This window comes from Natator depressus, chromosome 17 (genome assembly GCF_965152275.1).
Source record: "Natator depressus isolate rNatDep1 chromosome 17, rNatDep2.hap1, whole genome shotgun sequence".
NCBI lineage: Eukaryota > Metazoa > Chordata > Testudines > Cheloniidae > Natator > Natator depressus.
In genome coordinates, this window is record NC_134250.1 from 16,382,583 (window position 1) to 16,395,275 (window position 12,693).

Genomic DNA, 12,693 nt, shown 5'->3' on the forward strand with positions numbered 1-12,693 from the left:
GGAGTCTACGGAGTCATAAGATACATTTGTTTCTTTTAAATATTTGGATAATTCATGTTATGTCAAATTAGCCAAGATATTTAAAAAAAAAAAATAGAATTTACCCTGTGTCAATGAGTCTCTTGCTTTTGTCCATGCATTCATTCCAGCAGCAAGCTGCATTTTCTTGGCCTTAATTTGCATCAGAGGGTCAATATGATTGCTTTCTCTCTGGCTGTTAGTTCTTTCAAGACACGTTAGGCCCAATCGAATGCCCAATAAAGTCAATGGGAGTCTTTCAATTGACTTTAATGGGTTCTGGATTGGACCTTCAGTTCTTTCTTTTTCTTTACTCTTCTTTGGAGTTAGGATTGGATGTAGACAGCAACTCTTTGCTGTTACACTGGAGTTTTCTATTAACGAACTCACGGTATATTTTCTGAGTGCTGGAGCCCTTGCTCTGTAGCTTTCATGCCTAGCTAGGAGAGAGGATGCATGCTGGAAAACCCTTCCAACACCATTATTAATGCTTAAGATTCTTCCTCCTCTTTTTTGTTTCTTTCCCTCCTTTCACGCGCAATGCACATGCTATTTTACTAGTATTAAGCTTCAGCCTAACAATACACATGCAGCTGCTTAACTTTACTACCATGCAACTGATGGGACTACTCATGGTAGTTAATATTAAGCACATAGTAAATGTTTGCAGGATTGGGGCCTTAATTTGGAGCAGTGGGGTACCTTTCAAATACCTATTCTCAAGCAAACAATGTATATTCCAAGGCTTGCTTTTGGTTGTCTGTACCCGACTGGGACAGGAACTCTCTCTTGCTTTGAATATTCTTTTTATCTAGCTTCTTGTGCAAAGTGCAAGTATGGACAGAGGCTCCAAACACACAGAGACTTTGCAGTGATTTTCCTATCACCTAGCACAAGTTGTGTGAATAAGTCACAGACCGATCCTTTGTCCTTATATCATCTCATAAAGATGGGAGGGTACCACGTGACAGACAGCAGGGCATCAGAATAACAAGGCTGGTGGGCTAGAGAAACCTATAATAAGCTCAGAAGAAACAGATCCCTCCATGGTTATGATAGTTACTGCCTGTCTTCCAATCAGCACTAAGATGTGGATGAATCACTTTGAAGTCAGACATTTCATCATGTGTGACTAGTGCCTTGATTGGCAGACTTCCCTTCCCCCTCTCCCCCCCCCATTGTGAGACCATCCCCATCAGCTGTTCCATTATAACCTTGCCTTCTAAACACCCTGCTAGACAGGGACTTTCCGTCAGTGATGAGGAAACTGAAAGACAGAAATGAAGTTCTCTTTCCCAACATCCCAGCAGGTCAGTGGCAGAGCCTGGATAGACCCATCATGTCCCAATTACCAGTCCCCTGGCTTAACCACACAGCAGCCTTCCTCCCTTATGGCTCCCACTGACTTCCACTGAATGAAGGATGCCTTCAGGTGAAGTCCTAGGTCAGGCTACATCCTAATCTCATACCGGTTCTGTCTTTGCCTCTCTCCCATGACTGTTTAGCCCTTCCGTAGTGGCGACACATGCATGAAGTACATGAAGAGCCTCTGCACTAGCTACCCCCGGCTGCCAGCACACACCTTCGAGTCCAACGACCCACGCAGAGTGGTGTCGTTACAAATATCCTCACTTCCATGAGCAGGGAGACAACAGGGTCCTTTACCCAGTGCAGGCAATGCCTCCTCCTCCTCCCCACTCGTGGGCCCACCCAGTAATGCGATTGGATTGCTCAGAAAAACAATAAAAGACATGGATAAAAGATGAAGAATCAGATGGCTTTAAAAGCCAAGAAGCCCAAGCAAATTATACTACAGGGCAAAATTCAGGTTAGCCTTATGAGGAATACTAGGGACAAAACAATATAAATAGAATAGCCCAAACCCATACATTGGCATGCTGAGAAGGATGCAGCGCCTCCATGGACTGCAGTTTGTTCTCTAAGACAAGCACTTTTTCCTGCAATCTTTGGATCTCCTGTTTACTCTGGGCTTCTGTTTTCTGTAGTGTCTCATAGTCCAACATCTTCTTCTCAGCCAGAGAAATCTGCTCTTTCAAGAAAGCTATTGCTTGAGCCTGATCTTTATATTCACTGTGTAGCTTCTCCAGTTCATGCACTCTCAGTTCGGCATCTCGGCACTTGTCCTTCATGTCCTGAAGTTCTGTAAGGTGCTGGTTTGTTTTGGTTTCCAGTTGCGTTTTCCAGTTGTTGTTGCTTTCTTCCACTTCGTCGCTGGCCTCCTGCAGCTTCAGCTTCAGACTTTCTTTCTCCTTTATGTGAACCGCGGTCTCAATATCGTGCTTAGCTTTAAGGTTCTCCAGTTCAAGCTGGTGCTCCATCTTTATGCTCTCTACCACGGCCTTCAGTTCTACTATCTCCTTGTGTTGGGTATCAGGGCCTGTGTTCAGGGTGGCTTTGAGGTCTTCCAGAGATTTCTGATGGTCAGAAGCCAAGGTGTCCAGCTTAGACTTCCAGTTGTCCATCAGCCCCATGTTCTCATTGGTGGCTTGTTGAACTTTGTGTTTCAGGTCAACGATTTCCTGGGAGTATTTTTCATTGATGGCTTTCAGCTTCTCTATCTCCTGTTGGTGCTTCTTCAGGGTCTTTTCGTACTTCTCCTTTAGCTGGCTGCTCTCTTTTTGGTGCTCCTTGCTGGCAGACAGCAGCTGGTCTCGCAGGCGAAGCGCCTCTGACTGCAGACCAAGATTGTGCTCAGGGGTCTCTGCCTGGTGAGAGTTCCTTAGGCATTGTCTCAGCTCCTCCACTTCACCACGCCTGACACTCAGCTCTTCCTCCAGCTGAAGGATTCTAGACTTCTCTGCTACCGTAGTTAACTGAAACAATAAAAAAAAAAGGACACAAAGTAAGTTCTCACCTTTCCTTGCTGTCTGCTTCTCTTTAGTAGACGTGTTCCAGGGACAGTCAAATCCCAAGCACATTAGCCAGTTTAAAAAGAAAAACAACATCCTCAATCTGATTACAGTTTTTGCACCAGGGTAATTAACAATACTTTCTTGCATCAAGGGCTTTATGCTGGTTTTAATGCATGCTTCCAATTTGAACCATTGGTTTGAATCAGAAACAACATGTCTCTTTGAAACAACTGCTGTAATATTAGCTACTAAAAGGTTACAGGGGTTTATTAAAAATAATGTCCTGAAATCCCATTATATTTCTCAACTGGGCTGCTTGCCAAGTGATGCATAGAAAATGCTACTGTACACTCAGGAATATGGTGGATATTAAAATCAGGATTGTACACATCATGAACATTTCCTTTTATTGCTCAGCTCTTCAGAGCCTCTGGCACCTTCACAACTTTATGGTTTACCCTGGTGTAAAAGGAAAAGAAATTTTACACATGGAGTCTTGTTAGAATTTATTAGCAAAGTAAAAATAAGGTAGAATGCTAGAAGATGTAAGAGAATAAACTGCTAGCTATGAGTTACACTGCATGACAGGGTTTGAGTAGCTTCTTAGCTGTCTGAGTTTAATCTTTCTGGCCTGATTTGATTGCTGATCACGGTGGAGGTGGGCACCTTTGGGTACAGAACAACAGACCTGATAAGAGGAAATGTAAAAACAAACAAACAAACAAGCAAATCTACAACATTTACTCCTTTAGCACCAAAACATAACTGATCCATTCTATTTATTTGTTTAGGCTGAAATTTTTCAAAGCTGCCTAAGGGAGCTGGATGCCTGACGCCCACTCATTTTTAATGGGAATGGGGTGCTCAAACCCCTTTCACCAGTTTGGAAGACTCCAGCCTGGCCTTTTGGGTGATCTCTACAGGCTCCCATGCAGTCCTCACAGCCTGGCCGCTACTCGGCAGCCCACCCAAAACTCCTGGATGTGAGGGGCTAGCAGAACTCTGACCTCTCCCAGTGGCCCCACCCACGAGGCTCATGGCTGGAGATGATGATTGGCCCCACCATACTATTTAAGCCAGAAGGCGACACAGGGAAGTTGTTTGAGCAACTGGGAGATCTCCTGACTGGCAGCTGCACTGGGTCTGACTCGGGCTTGATCCCCAGGTTCTGATCCCCGCTCTGACCCCTGGCTTGGACTCTGGCTCTGACCACTAGGCATGATTATCCCTCCTCTGGCCACATCACAGTCCTGACAGTTTGCTTGTCTTTTTAAAAATCAACTGCTCTCCCCACCACGTAACACCTTCAAGAAAAACCTTCTCCTCACCTGCCCCAAACAAGGCTCCTTAAAGCCCTGATGTATTGCTCCTCTAGACAGCCCTTCCTGCATCCTACAGCCTAACTAACCCAAGTGACCAGAGCTGTCGTGCTACGACTTAGGAGCAGTTCCATTTAGACTCTCCAGCCTTATCTTCTATCTGAAATTGCAGCATCCACAATAGAAGGAAGGATGTTTGCAACATTGATTGTCACACTGTTATTTCCTACCATAGTTTAAAGGGACCCCGGAAGCAAAATGAACCGTGCAAGGTTTAATCATTGTTATTTATCTGGCGGTGTTAATTGAATGGTGAGTTGTGAAGCGCTCATGTCAAATGGCGTCATGGGGTTGAGAAGCAAACGCATGTCGGAAAAACGAGTCACCACACAAGAAGCAAAGGCAAAATCATATGGTGCTACTATTTCCAGAAAGGGAGTGCAAATAAAGTAAACAACAAAACGCAAACCATGGACGCCCAAACTCAAACCAAACAACAAAATCCCAAACAAGGCATTGTTGGCATCAATGCAGCTGACAAGCACACTGGTCTGCCGGCAGGGAAAGTGGGGTTGGGATTACCCTGGTGTCCTCTAATTCTCTGAGGAGTTTTTCAGCCTGTGCCTTCTCAAACAGCAGGCTCTGCTCGAGCTCCCGTATGCGGGCATGCTCCAACTGCGTCTGAGTCTGGTCACACATAGGGAAGAAAAAACAACAACAACAAAAGGGAAGAGAGCAGAAAACAGAGAGAAAAGGCTGCAACATCATGTTCCGTGTACAAGACAAGGAAAGGCAGTTCACAACGGGAGGAGAATAAAGGTCTCAACAGGCAGGAAAATTCATCCAAACAGAAATAGGTTACTAAGGGATTTTACATGGTCCTCAGGGTGGCTATTTAAGATACAGTGGACTCCTCTTATAGGGCCCATTTTAGCAAAGCATCCCTATACAAGAAGGGTGCTTAAGTCCCACTAAAGGCGATGAGACTTAAGCAGATGCTTATGTGCTTTCCTGCATGGGGGCCATAGTGAGAACACTTCACAACAGAAGAAATCCACCCCAGCGCAATGTGCGTCAGTACAAGGTCTATGCACCAATTAAAGACCATTCACCGTAGACAATGTGGACAGTTGGAGGCTGCCTACTGGCAGAGTTTCCTTTTGCAATAAAGAGAGAGTTTCAACTATGACGTAGTTGACTACAAGCAGGTTTCACTGTGCACAGTGTAGTGACAATACCAGAAAATATACATCACTTAAAGCAATGGAGGAAATTTAAGTAGAAAAAAATGGTATAATTGAGTACTTTGCATTTGTACAGCATCTATAGCTAAGGATTTCAGAGTGATTTTCAAATTTTGAGTCTCACAACCCACCCCCCATGCCTCAGTTTACTTGGGTAAACTGAGGCACAGAGAGGTTATTTGCTCAAGTTCAGTGGGTGAGCCAGGATTAGAATCCAGAAGTCTTGATTCAATGTCCCTTGCCCTAACAACTAGATAACATTCCTCTATTGGTAGCAAAATTATTATTTAAGCACATCAGTATTGGCCACTGATATAATGTAAAATTCCCTGTGAAGAGGGGGGGGGCAGAAATCAACATGCAAACTCTGGCTTTCAAATTTTTAACTTTCAAAACTATTTTCTATTGAATACAAAGTTGATCCACCAAGACCACAGCATGACAAGGACTATACGGTTACTTAAGTTGTTCTAGGCAATTTTCTTCCCTTCACTTGCCACTTCATTATTTTTTTCCCCCATTCCCAAGCCTGAATTCATTTGAAATTTTTTTTCTTTACAACCTGATCTGAGATGGAATGAATGAGCTTCGGCTCCTTTTCCGTGAATGGAGAAAATTTAAGTTTGCACCAATCTGTTTTCTTTTAAAGTCTGGAAAATATTATTAAATATCAGCTCAAATATGGTGAAAATCAAGACTGTCAGGTACATGCAATATTATTGTAGCCATGTTGACCCCAGGATATGAGAAAGACAAGGTGGGTGAGGTAATATAGTTTATTGGACCAACTCCTGCTGGTGAAAGAGACACGCTTTCCAGTTCCACAGAGCTCTTCTTCAGGTCTGGGAAAGATAATCAGAGTGCCACAGCTAAATACAAGGTGCAACCAACTATTACGTATAAGGAGTTAACACATTGCAAGAAACTGTTTAAAATGAAGCAGGCACTTAGCACCTTTGCAGTCACACAACAAAGGAGAGCTAGTAGGTTATAGATTGTTGTAATGAGACATAAAACCAGTGTCTCTATTGAGTCGAGGATTTTTGGTGTCTAGCAGAGTTATGAATTTAAGCTTGTAGGCTCATCTTTTGAAGGCGTTGTGCAGGTTTCTTTTGAGGACGAGGCCTGAGAGGTCAGCTCTGGAGTGACTGTTCACCCCCTGGTGATAGGGTGTTTTTGTCTTATTACTTTTCTGTGTGAGTTCATTTGAGAGTGTAGTCATTGTCTAGTTTGCTGGGGCACTTGATGCACTGGATGAGGTTCACCACAGGTTGTAACAGGCATGTGTAGGACCAATGGATCTTGAAAGGTGTGTTGTGGGGGATATATTCAGGACACTTCAAGTTTTATCAGTCCTGTTTGACTCCAGGTGGAGAAGACAAACAACGTCTCTTAAAGACGTCTCCAAGCACTGTCAGGCTTGCCAAAGAACCTTAGTGAAGCACAGACATGAGCTGGATATTTGTAAAGGAAAAGGGGGAAATTTGCCTTCTTGTTGAGTGGTTTTCCCCCCAATCTCCACATAGCTCAAAGATGCCTTTCCTAAGAGCTAGACCAGGTTCTGATTTCACTTACAGTGCCGTTAACCTGAATTATTCCATTAACTTCAATGGCATTACTATGAATTTACAATGGTGACAGCTAGCCTGATGTCTTTGACTGAACCTTCAGCTATATGGACTCACAAAATTATCTCAACTAGCCATTCAGAATCTTTTCAATGGTAGTAATTTACCACCCACTTCTGTTCTCCAAAGGGTCAAATATAAGCGCTCCAAAGGTGGGATCTTTTACTGATCCATTTCACAACTAGTCCAGGAATCTCGCAAGATTCCTGACACTGATACTTCTGTTTCTGGTTCAACTGGAAATATCACAGAGCAGCTTCCCTTAGCATTCCAGTCATCCTGCTGTTCGTCAAAACCCTGGAAGACCAGAGGCATACGGAAATGAAAAACAGAGGAGAAGTTAAATGAACATTTCCAGACCTCAAATATGTTTTTTTTTAACATTAAGATAAACTGACATGTCATCTTTTACTTTATACAAACCCTTTCATCCAGCCCTAATTAGACCAGACCAAATTCTGAGACCCACTCAACCCCAAAATTTGAGGAAATTCAGATCCAAACGTTATGGCTCAGGTCCAATTTTAACCCTAATTACTACCCACACATTATGAGCTATACGAATAGCTAATTTCTCACTAAAATACATGATGTATCTCATGAATTCCAGCAGATGATCGCAACAGTGTCTCTTAAGGATTTTAAGGTTTCCTATTACAAGATCATCTATTATAAATAGGCTTTAGCTCTTTCTTGCATTTACCTCCCATATTCTAAAGGATAAAAGCTATAGCAACATCATGCTGCTAGAGATGGACCTGGATCTTAAGTCACACTGCATTTTGTGAGATGTTTTGAGCCAAAGTTCACAGATCGTCCCTACATCCATCAGGGAACAAAAATCACAGATCCAAATATCTCCAAATTTTAGACAATTCCAAATCTGGATATGAGCTTTGTGGCTTGCTCCTGTCTTTATGCCTACTAATATTTGGGCAGAGACCTCTAGACTCCACTGAAATACACTGGGTTAAGAGTTCTGGAGGAACAAAATGGGAAGATGATGAATAGAGAGCATCCTTCTTCTCTTCAAAAATGATTAAAAGTCTAGAAAACATGATCTATGAGGGAAGATTGAAAAAATTGGGTTTGTTTAGTCTGGAGAAGAGAAGACTGAGAGAGGACATGATAACAGTTTTCAAGTACATAAAAGGTTGTTACAAGGAAGAGGTGCTTAACCTCTGAGGATAGGACAAGAAGCAATGGGCTTAAATTGCAGCAAGGGTACCTTAGGTTGGACGTTAGGAAAAACTTCTTAACTGTCAGGGTGGTTAAGCTCTGGAATAAATTGCTCAGGGAGGTTGTGCAATCTCTATCACTGAAGATTTTTAAGAGCAGGTGAGACAAACATCTGTCAGGGATGGTCTAGATAACACTTCGTCCTGCCATGAGTGCAGGGGACTGGACTAGATGACCTCTTGAGGTCCCTTCCAGTCCTTTGATTCTTCAGTGGGGATGACTGGCATGCACCGTATGACAATCTGGTTTACAGTATTCCTATAGTCCACACACACTGTACTTGCTATTGTTTGTTACTTTTGACATCAGCCCTCTCATCTCTAGCATGCAGAAGCATATAAATGGAGAAAATCTAATCAAATTGTTCTGGAGGTCCCTGTCCTCCCTGCACAAATGAGATCTAGCTAGACAGCCCTGCAGCTTTTATAGCTGCTAAAATTGCAGTCACAGACTACAGGTGGCCAAAAAAACATCTCTAACCTGCACAGAGCTGCACTTGGTCCTGTCACCCTCCTTGATAAAGCACTTTTTGTGCTAGGCCCCCCCTGCCCCATAAAGCATCTGACCTTGCTCACATCCTTGAATAAAAGCCCAGCCACTGGATAGTCCAGCTGAATGAATGTTCAGTAAAGTGCCAGGCTTGCTCGTTTGCAGAGAGGGATGCTGCAGTATGTGGACGCAGCGATCCTCTCACAAAGGGATGGGCTGGAATGTCATCTCTGTGCTAGAACGCGGCTGGCTGTAAGCACATAGTCTGTTTTATAAAATGACCTACACAGATGCCATCAGCGCCACCTGCATCACTGAGCGTCTCAGCATTTGGGGTGGGTCAGGCTCTATTTAAAAACCCAACACTGCTGTTACATACACCCCATAGGCACTGAGTCTAGAGCTTCGGCCTGCTTGGGCAGCAGAGACTCTGAGTTCAGGAGGAATTTCAGGTTAATTCCTCCCCAAGCCCAGAGAACAAGACACCATTAAGAAGACACAATTAAGATGATGCTCTTGGGCTCCACGGGGAGGTGACGGCATTTTGCAACCATAGAGCCTCCCGTTGCTTGATTGTACAATGTGGAAGGACCTGGAAACAGCCTTTTAATGAAGAATGAACGCTGGCACTTCCTGAAGGATAAATGTTGCAATCACAGCTCCCCAAAGACAGTCAGCAGGGCAAGGGATGTAGAAAAGTTGGGGTGGGGCAAGTGACAATGGGTTACTGGGCTTTTTGCCTCTAGGGGGTATGTCTACACTGCCATTCAAAACCCGAGGCTGGCCCGTGCCAGCTAACCTGGGCTCGCCAGGCTAGAGCTAAGGGGCTGTTTAACTGCAGCGTAGGCATCCGGGCTCAGGCTGGAGCCCAGACTCTCGGACCCTGCAAGGTGGGAAGATCCCAGACCTTGGGCTGCAGCCCCAGTCTGAACAGTTACATTGGAATTCGGCAGCCCTGCAAGGCCTGAGCCCTGCGGGCCTGGGCCAGCCGCGAGTGTCCAATTGCAGTGTAGATTTACCCCAGCTGGCTCGTCCAAAGCTGAACAAGGACGGTAGTGACTGAAAGTAGTAACCACTGGATGGCTCTAGGGTGGCTTTCCATGAAACGAGCTATGGGTTTCAGCACAATTCCTAGGGAACACATGTTCACCGAACAAAAAAGCCCCTACGTGATCAAGGAGTGCAAGTCCTATTGACTTTCAATGGGGCTGTTGTTTAAGTCATTTAGGTGCTTTTGAAAATCTCAACCACCATCACATTCAGTCCCTTAGGGTCTGTCTTCACTGCAGAGTTATTAGCTCAGATGATCAGCACCTCTCAGCTCGGGTGCGAGCAGCCCCACTGCAAAGCCCTGCCTGAGTTACCTTGCCCTCACTGGCCCTGAACATCACCACACGTGTCCTTAGGACTTCTGGGGGCCCATCCCATGGTTCTTTGTGCCACTCCATGACTCTGTCCCAGTGAATTGTGGGGGAACTCATCTGTCCTTCCGGGCGCACAGGGGAATTGTGGGACGGAACTGGTGGGTTACCAGCCTGAGTGAAAACCCCGTTAGGGCTTTAGCCTATCACCCCAGCTGGGCTAGGTAGCCTGGGCTGACAGCACTAAACTTGGGTGAGAGGGTCTGATGTGTAAATGATGGGGTGGAAGGGTAGGAGCAACACTTGAGTAAAAGCCCAAGTTAACTCCGCAGTGAAGACCTATCCCAAGGGGTCATTCTCAGGAGAGAGACCAAAGACTGAGTAAACTGTAGTGAATGAATTACCCTGTTGCTCCGAGAGGTGATTTCTGCCAGGCACAGATGGAAAAGCTTGACACTGAAAGGGAGCTCCACACAGGGGTATGTGTGTGTACAAGATAAAAACCACATCCTGTACAATCAGCAAGCTCTGTTTTATTTTTCTTACTCGCAATTGCTTCATCTGCAGAATAACCCAGCCGTACATCATTTCATAATGTCCAGGAACCAAATATCACTGAGGCACTTTGCCTTCGACAGTCTGTCATCTTGTGAAAATGAAAAACACACCTTCCAAAAGCCTTGTTCCATTGCAATTATCCCCTGGCTGGTTTTAAACCCAGCACTGAGGGGTTCTGTAGGCACGGCTCACTGCACTAGAAAAGCTTTAGCAAAGCGCGCCGCACACTATTGATTTGCACCTTTCCAACCCCCCCCCCACCCCCCATTCTGCTGCTCTGCCTTCTCCTCCCATTAAAAAGCAGAGATTTATTCTTAAGGGTGGTCAACGCAATTCTGTGTCTCTAATGTCCAGAAAAACACACGACACCCCAGGACCCGCCTAGTTCAAGGATTTGCCTTCTCAGCCTTCTCTGGCCTTGTATCGATTTACTGCTGAACTACTGATTGCTGAAGCAGCTTCCTTGACATGCCTGGCTGACTTAACGTGCCTAATTCTCGAGCCTAGGGAAAGGGGAAGTGGAGATTTTGGAAGCTGCTTTGCCTTTATGGAAAGGAACCTTGCCTTTCAGAAAGATCACTCTTCCTTACTCCTCCTGCAAGGGAATCCTTGCCTGAACTGGAACCTGAGACAGAAGGTCACCTGCCAGTGCTGATCGCTTTTGTACAAAGTTGGCTGCAGTGCCGTTGTACAGAAAAACCCCGACGCCTTCCAAAAAAAAAAAAAAAAGGCACTGCAATGTCAAACCCGTCAAACCACAACTGTCTGTGCTTGTGAGAGGAGGACTCCACAGGAAAGTCCTGGTGGATGAAGGCCTAGATAAGAATGTGTGGCGCTGTACCCAGAAGGGAGCTGGGATATGGGATCATACACCTTACTGAACCTGCTCGTAATGAGAGACAGGCCAGGGACAGCAGCTGTGCAGTGGGAAAAGATATGCTCGAATGCATTAACATACACAATTTAATTAACATGGGTGTTTAACATGACTTAGGACAAAGTCAGGTTTAAAAACCATGCAAGCTGGTCATGGTTCATCCTAAGTGGATCTCTAGAAATAACAATGACCAGCTAACACCATGTGGGAAATTTTTCACAATTCAGTCTATAATCTTCACTATCAATGCCTTTCTGTAATAAGTAATCAATCAGCCCTGCACAGCAATGACTAACACATCCTGGTCACAGAGCTGGGCAAAAGGCCGCAGAAATTGTTAAAGGAAAGTTTCAAATGCAATTGCAGACAATACATTACAACAAGTGCGCTGCAAGTTACCTCCAGATCCCCCTTGGTAATGGATTCTTCCTCCACTCGGAACTGCAAGTCCTCCACTTTCCTGTAGGGGCAGGGGGAGAAAAGACAAAATCAGTAATGCCAGGATTAAAATTTTATCAATAAGTAGCTGCCACAAAATGCTCCTGCAAAACAAAAGGATAAGAGGAGTGGGATATGGATAAATCATATACGCAAACAACTCAGCAGAAGCTAAGCACGCCCTGTGGAAGGCAGTTAATTAGCATAACTCATGCAAAGAAGAGACACTCCTCTTTCTGCAATGTGCCATACCACATGCCTCCAGTGAGCATGGCTGCTGTACAGCTCCATATGGATACTAGAGGACTTAGCCTTTGACTTTAATCCATTGGCACCATCGGACTGAGCAAGGTTTCTCTGCCAGCTATTCACTGATGCATTTCACAGGCAAGCTTTGGGAAACCCCAGTGCCAAGGGCTGAAGGGTTCATTGCTGGATATTCACGGACAATCAGGGCTTTTCCCTTCATGGGTGACTAGGGGCAGTGTTTCACGTCCCCATGTTGTGGGAATGATGAACCAGGCTGGCAGAAAAAAAATCTTCACAAGAGACTAATGCTGCACAGGCATCTGTCTCTTGTGCTCTCTCATACACATAGGCAACTCCACTACAAAAATAAAACCCACTAATGATACAATTGCAATTCAAC

General features: G+C 44.8%; 1 protein-coding gene across 2 annotated transcripts in view; it reads right to left on the reverse strand.

The window, feature by feature from the left end:
• CLIP2 (CAP-Gly domain containing linker protein 2) overlaps positions 1-12,693 on the reverse strand; it is a 121,511-nt gene that overhangs the window by 19,701 nt on the left and 89,117 nt on the right. The window contains exons 8-10 of one of the 2 annotated variants that reach the window (XM_074974911.1): positions 12,006-12,066; positions 4,793-4,897; positions 1,908-2,852 (exon numbers count right to left, since the gene is read on the reverse strand). In XM_074974911.1, coding sequence (XP_074831012.1) covers positions 1,908-2,852; positions 4,793-4,897; positions 12,006-12,066 — 1,111 coding nt within the window. The remainder of the gene's footprint in view (positions 1-1,907; positions 2,853-4,792; positions 4,898-12,005; positions 12,067-12,693) is intronic. The other variant, XM_074974912.1, reaches the window with a different exon arrangement.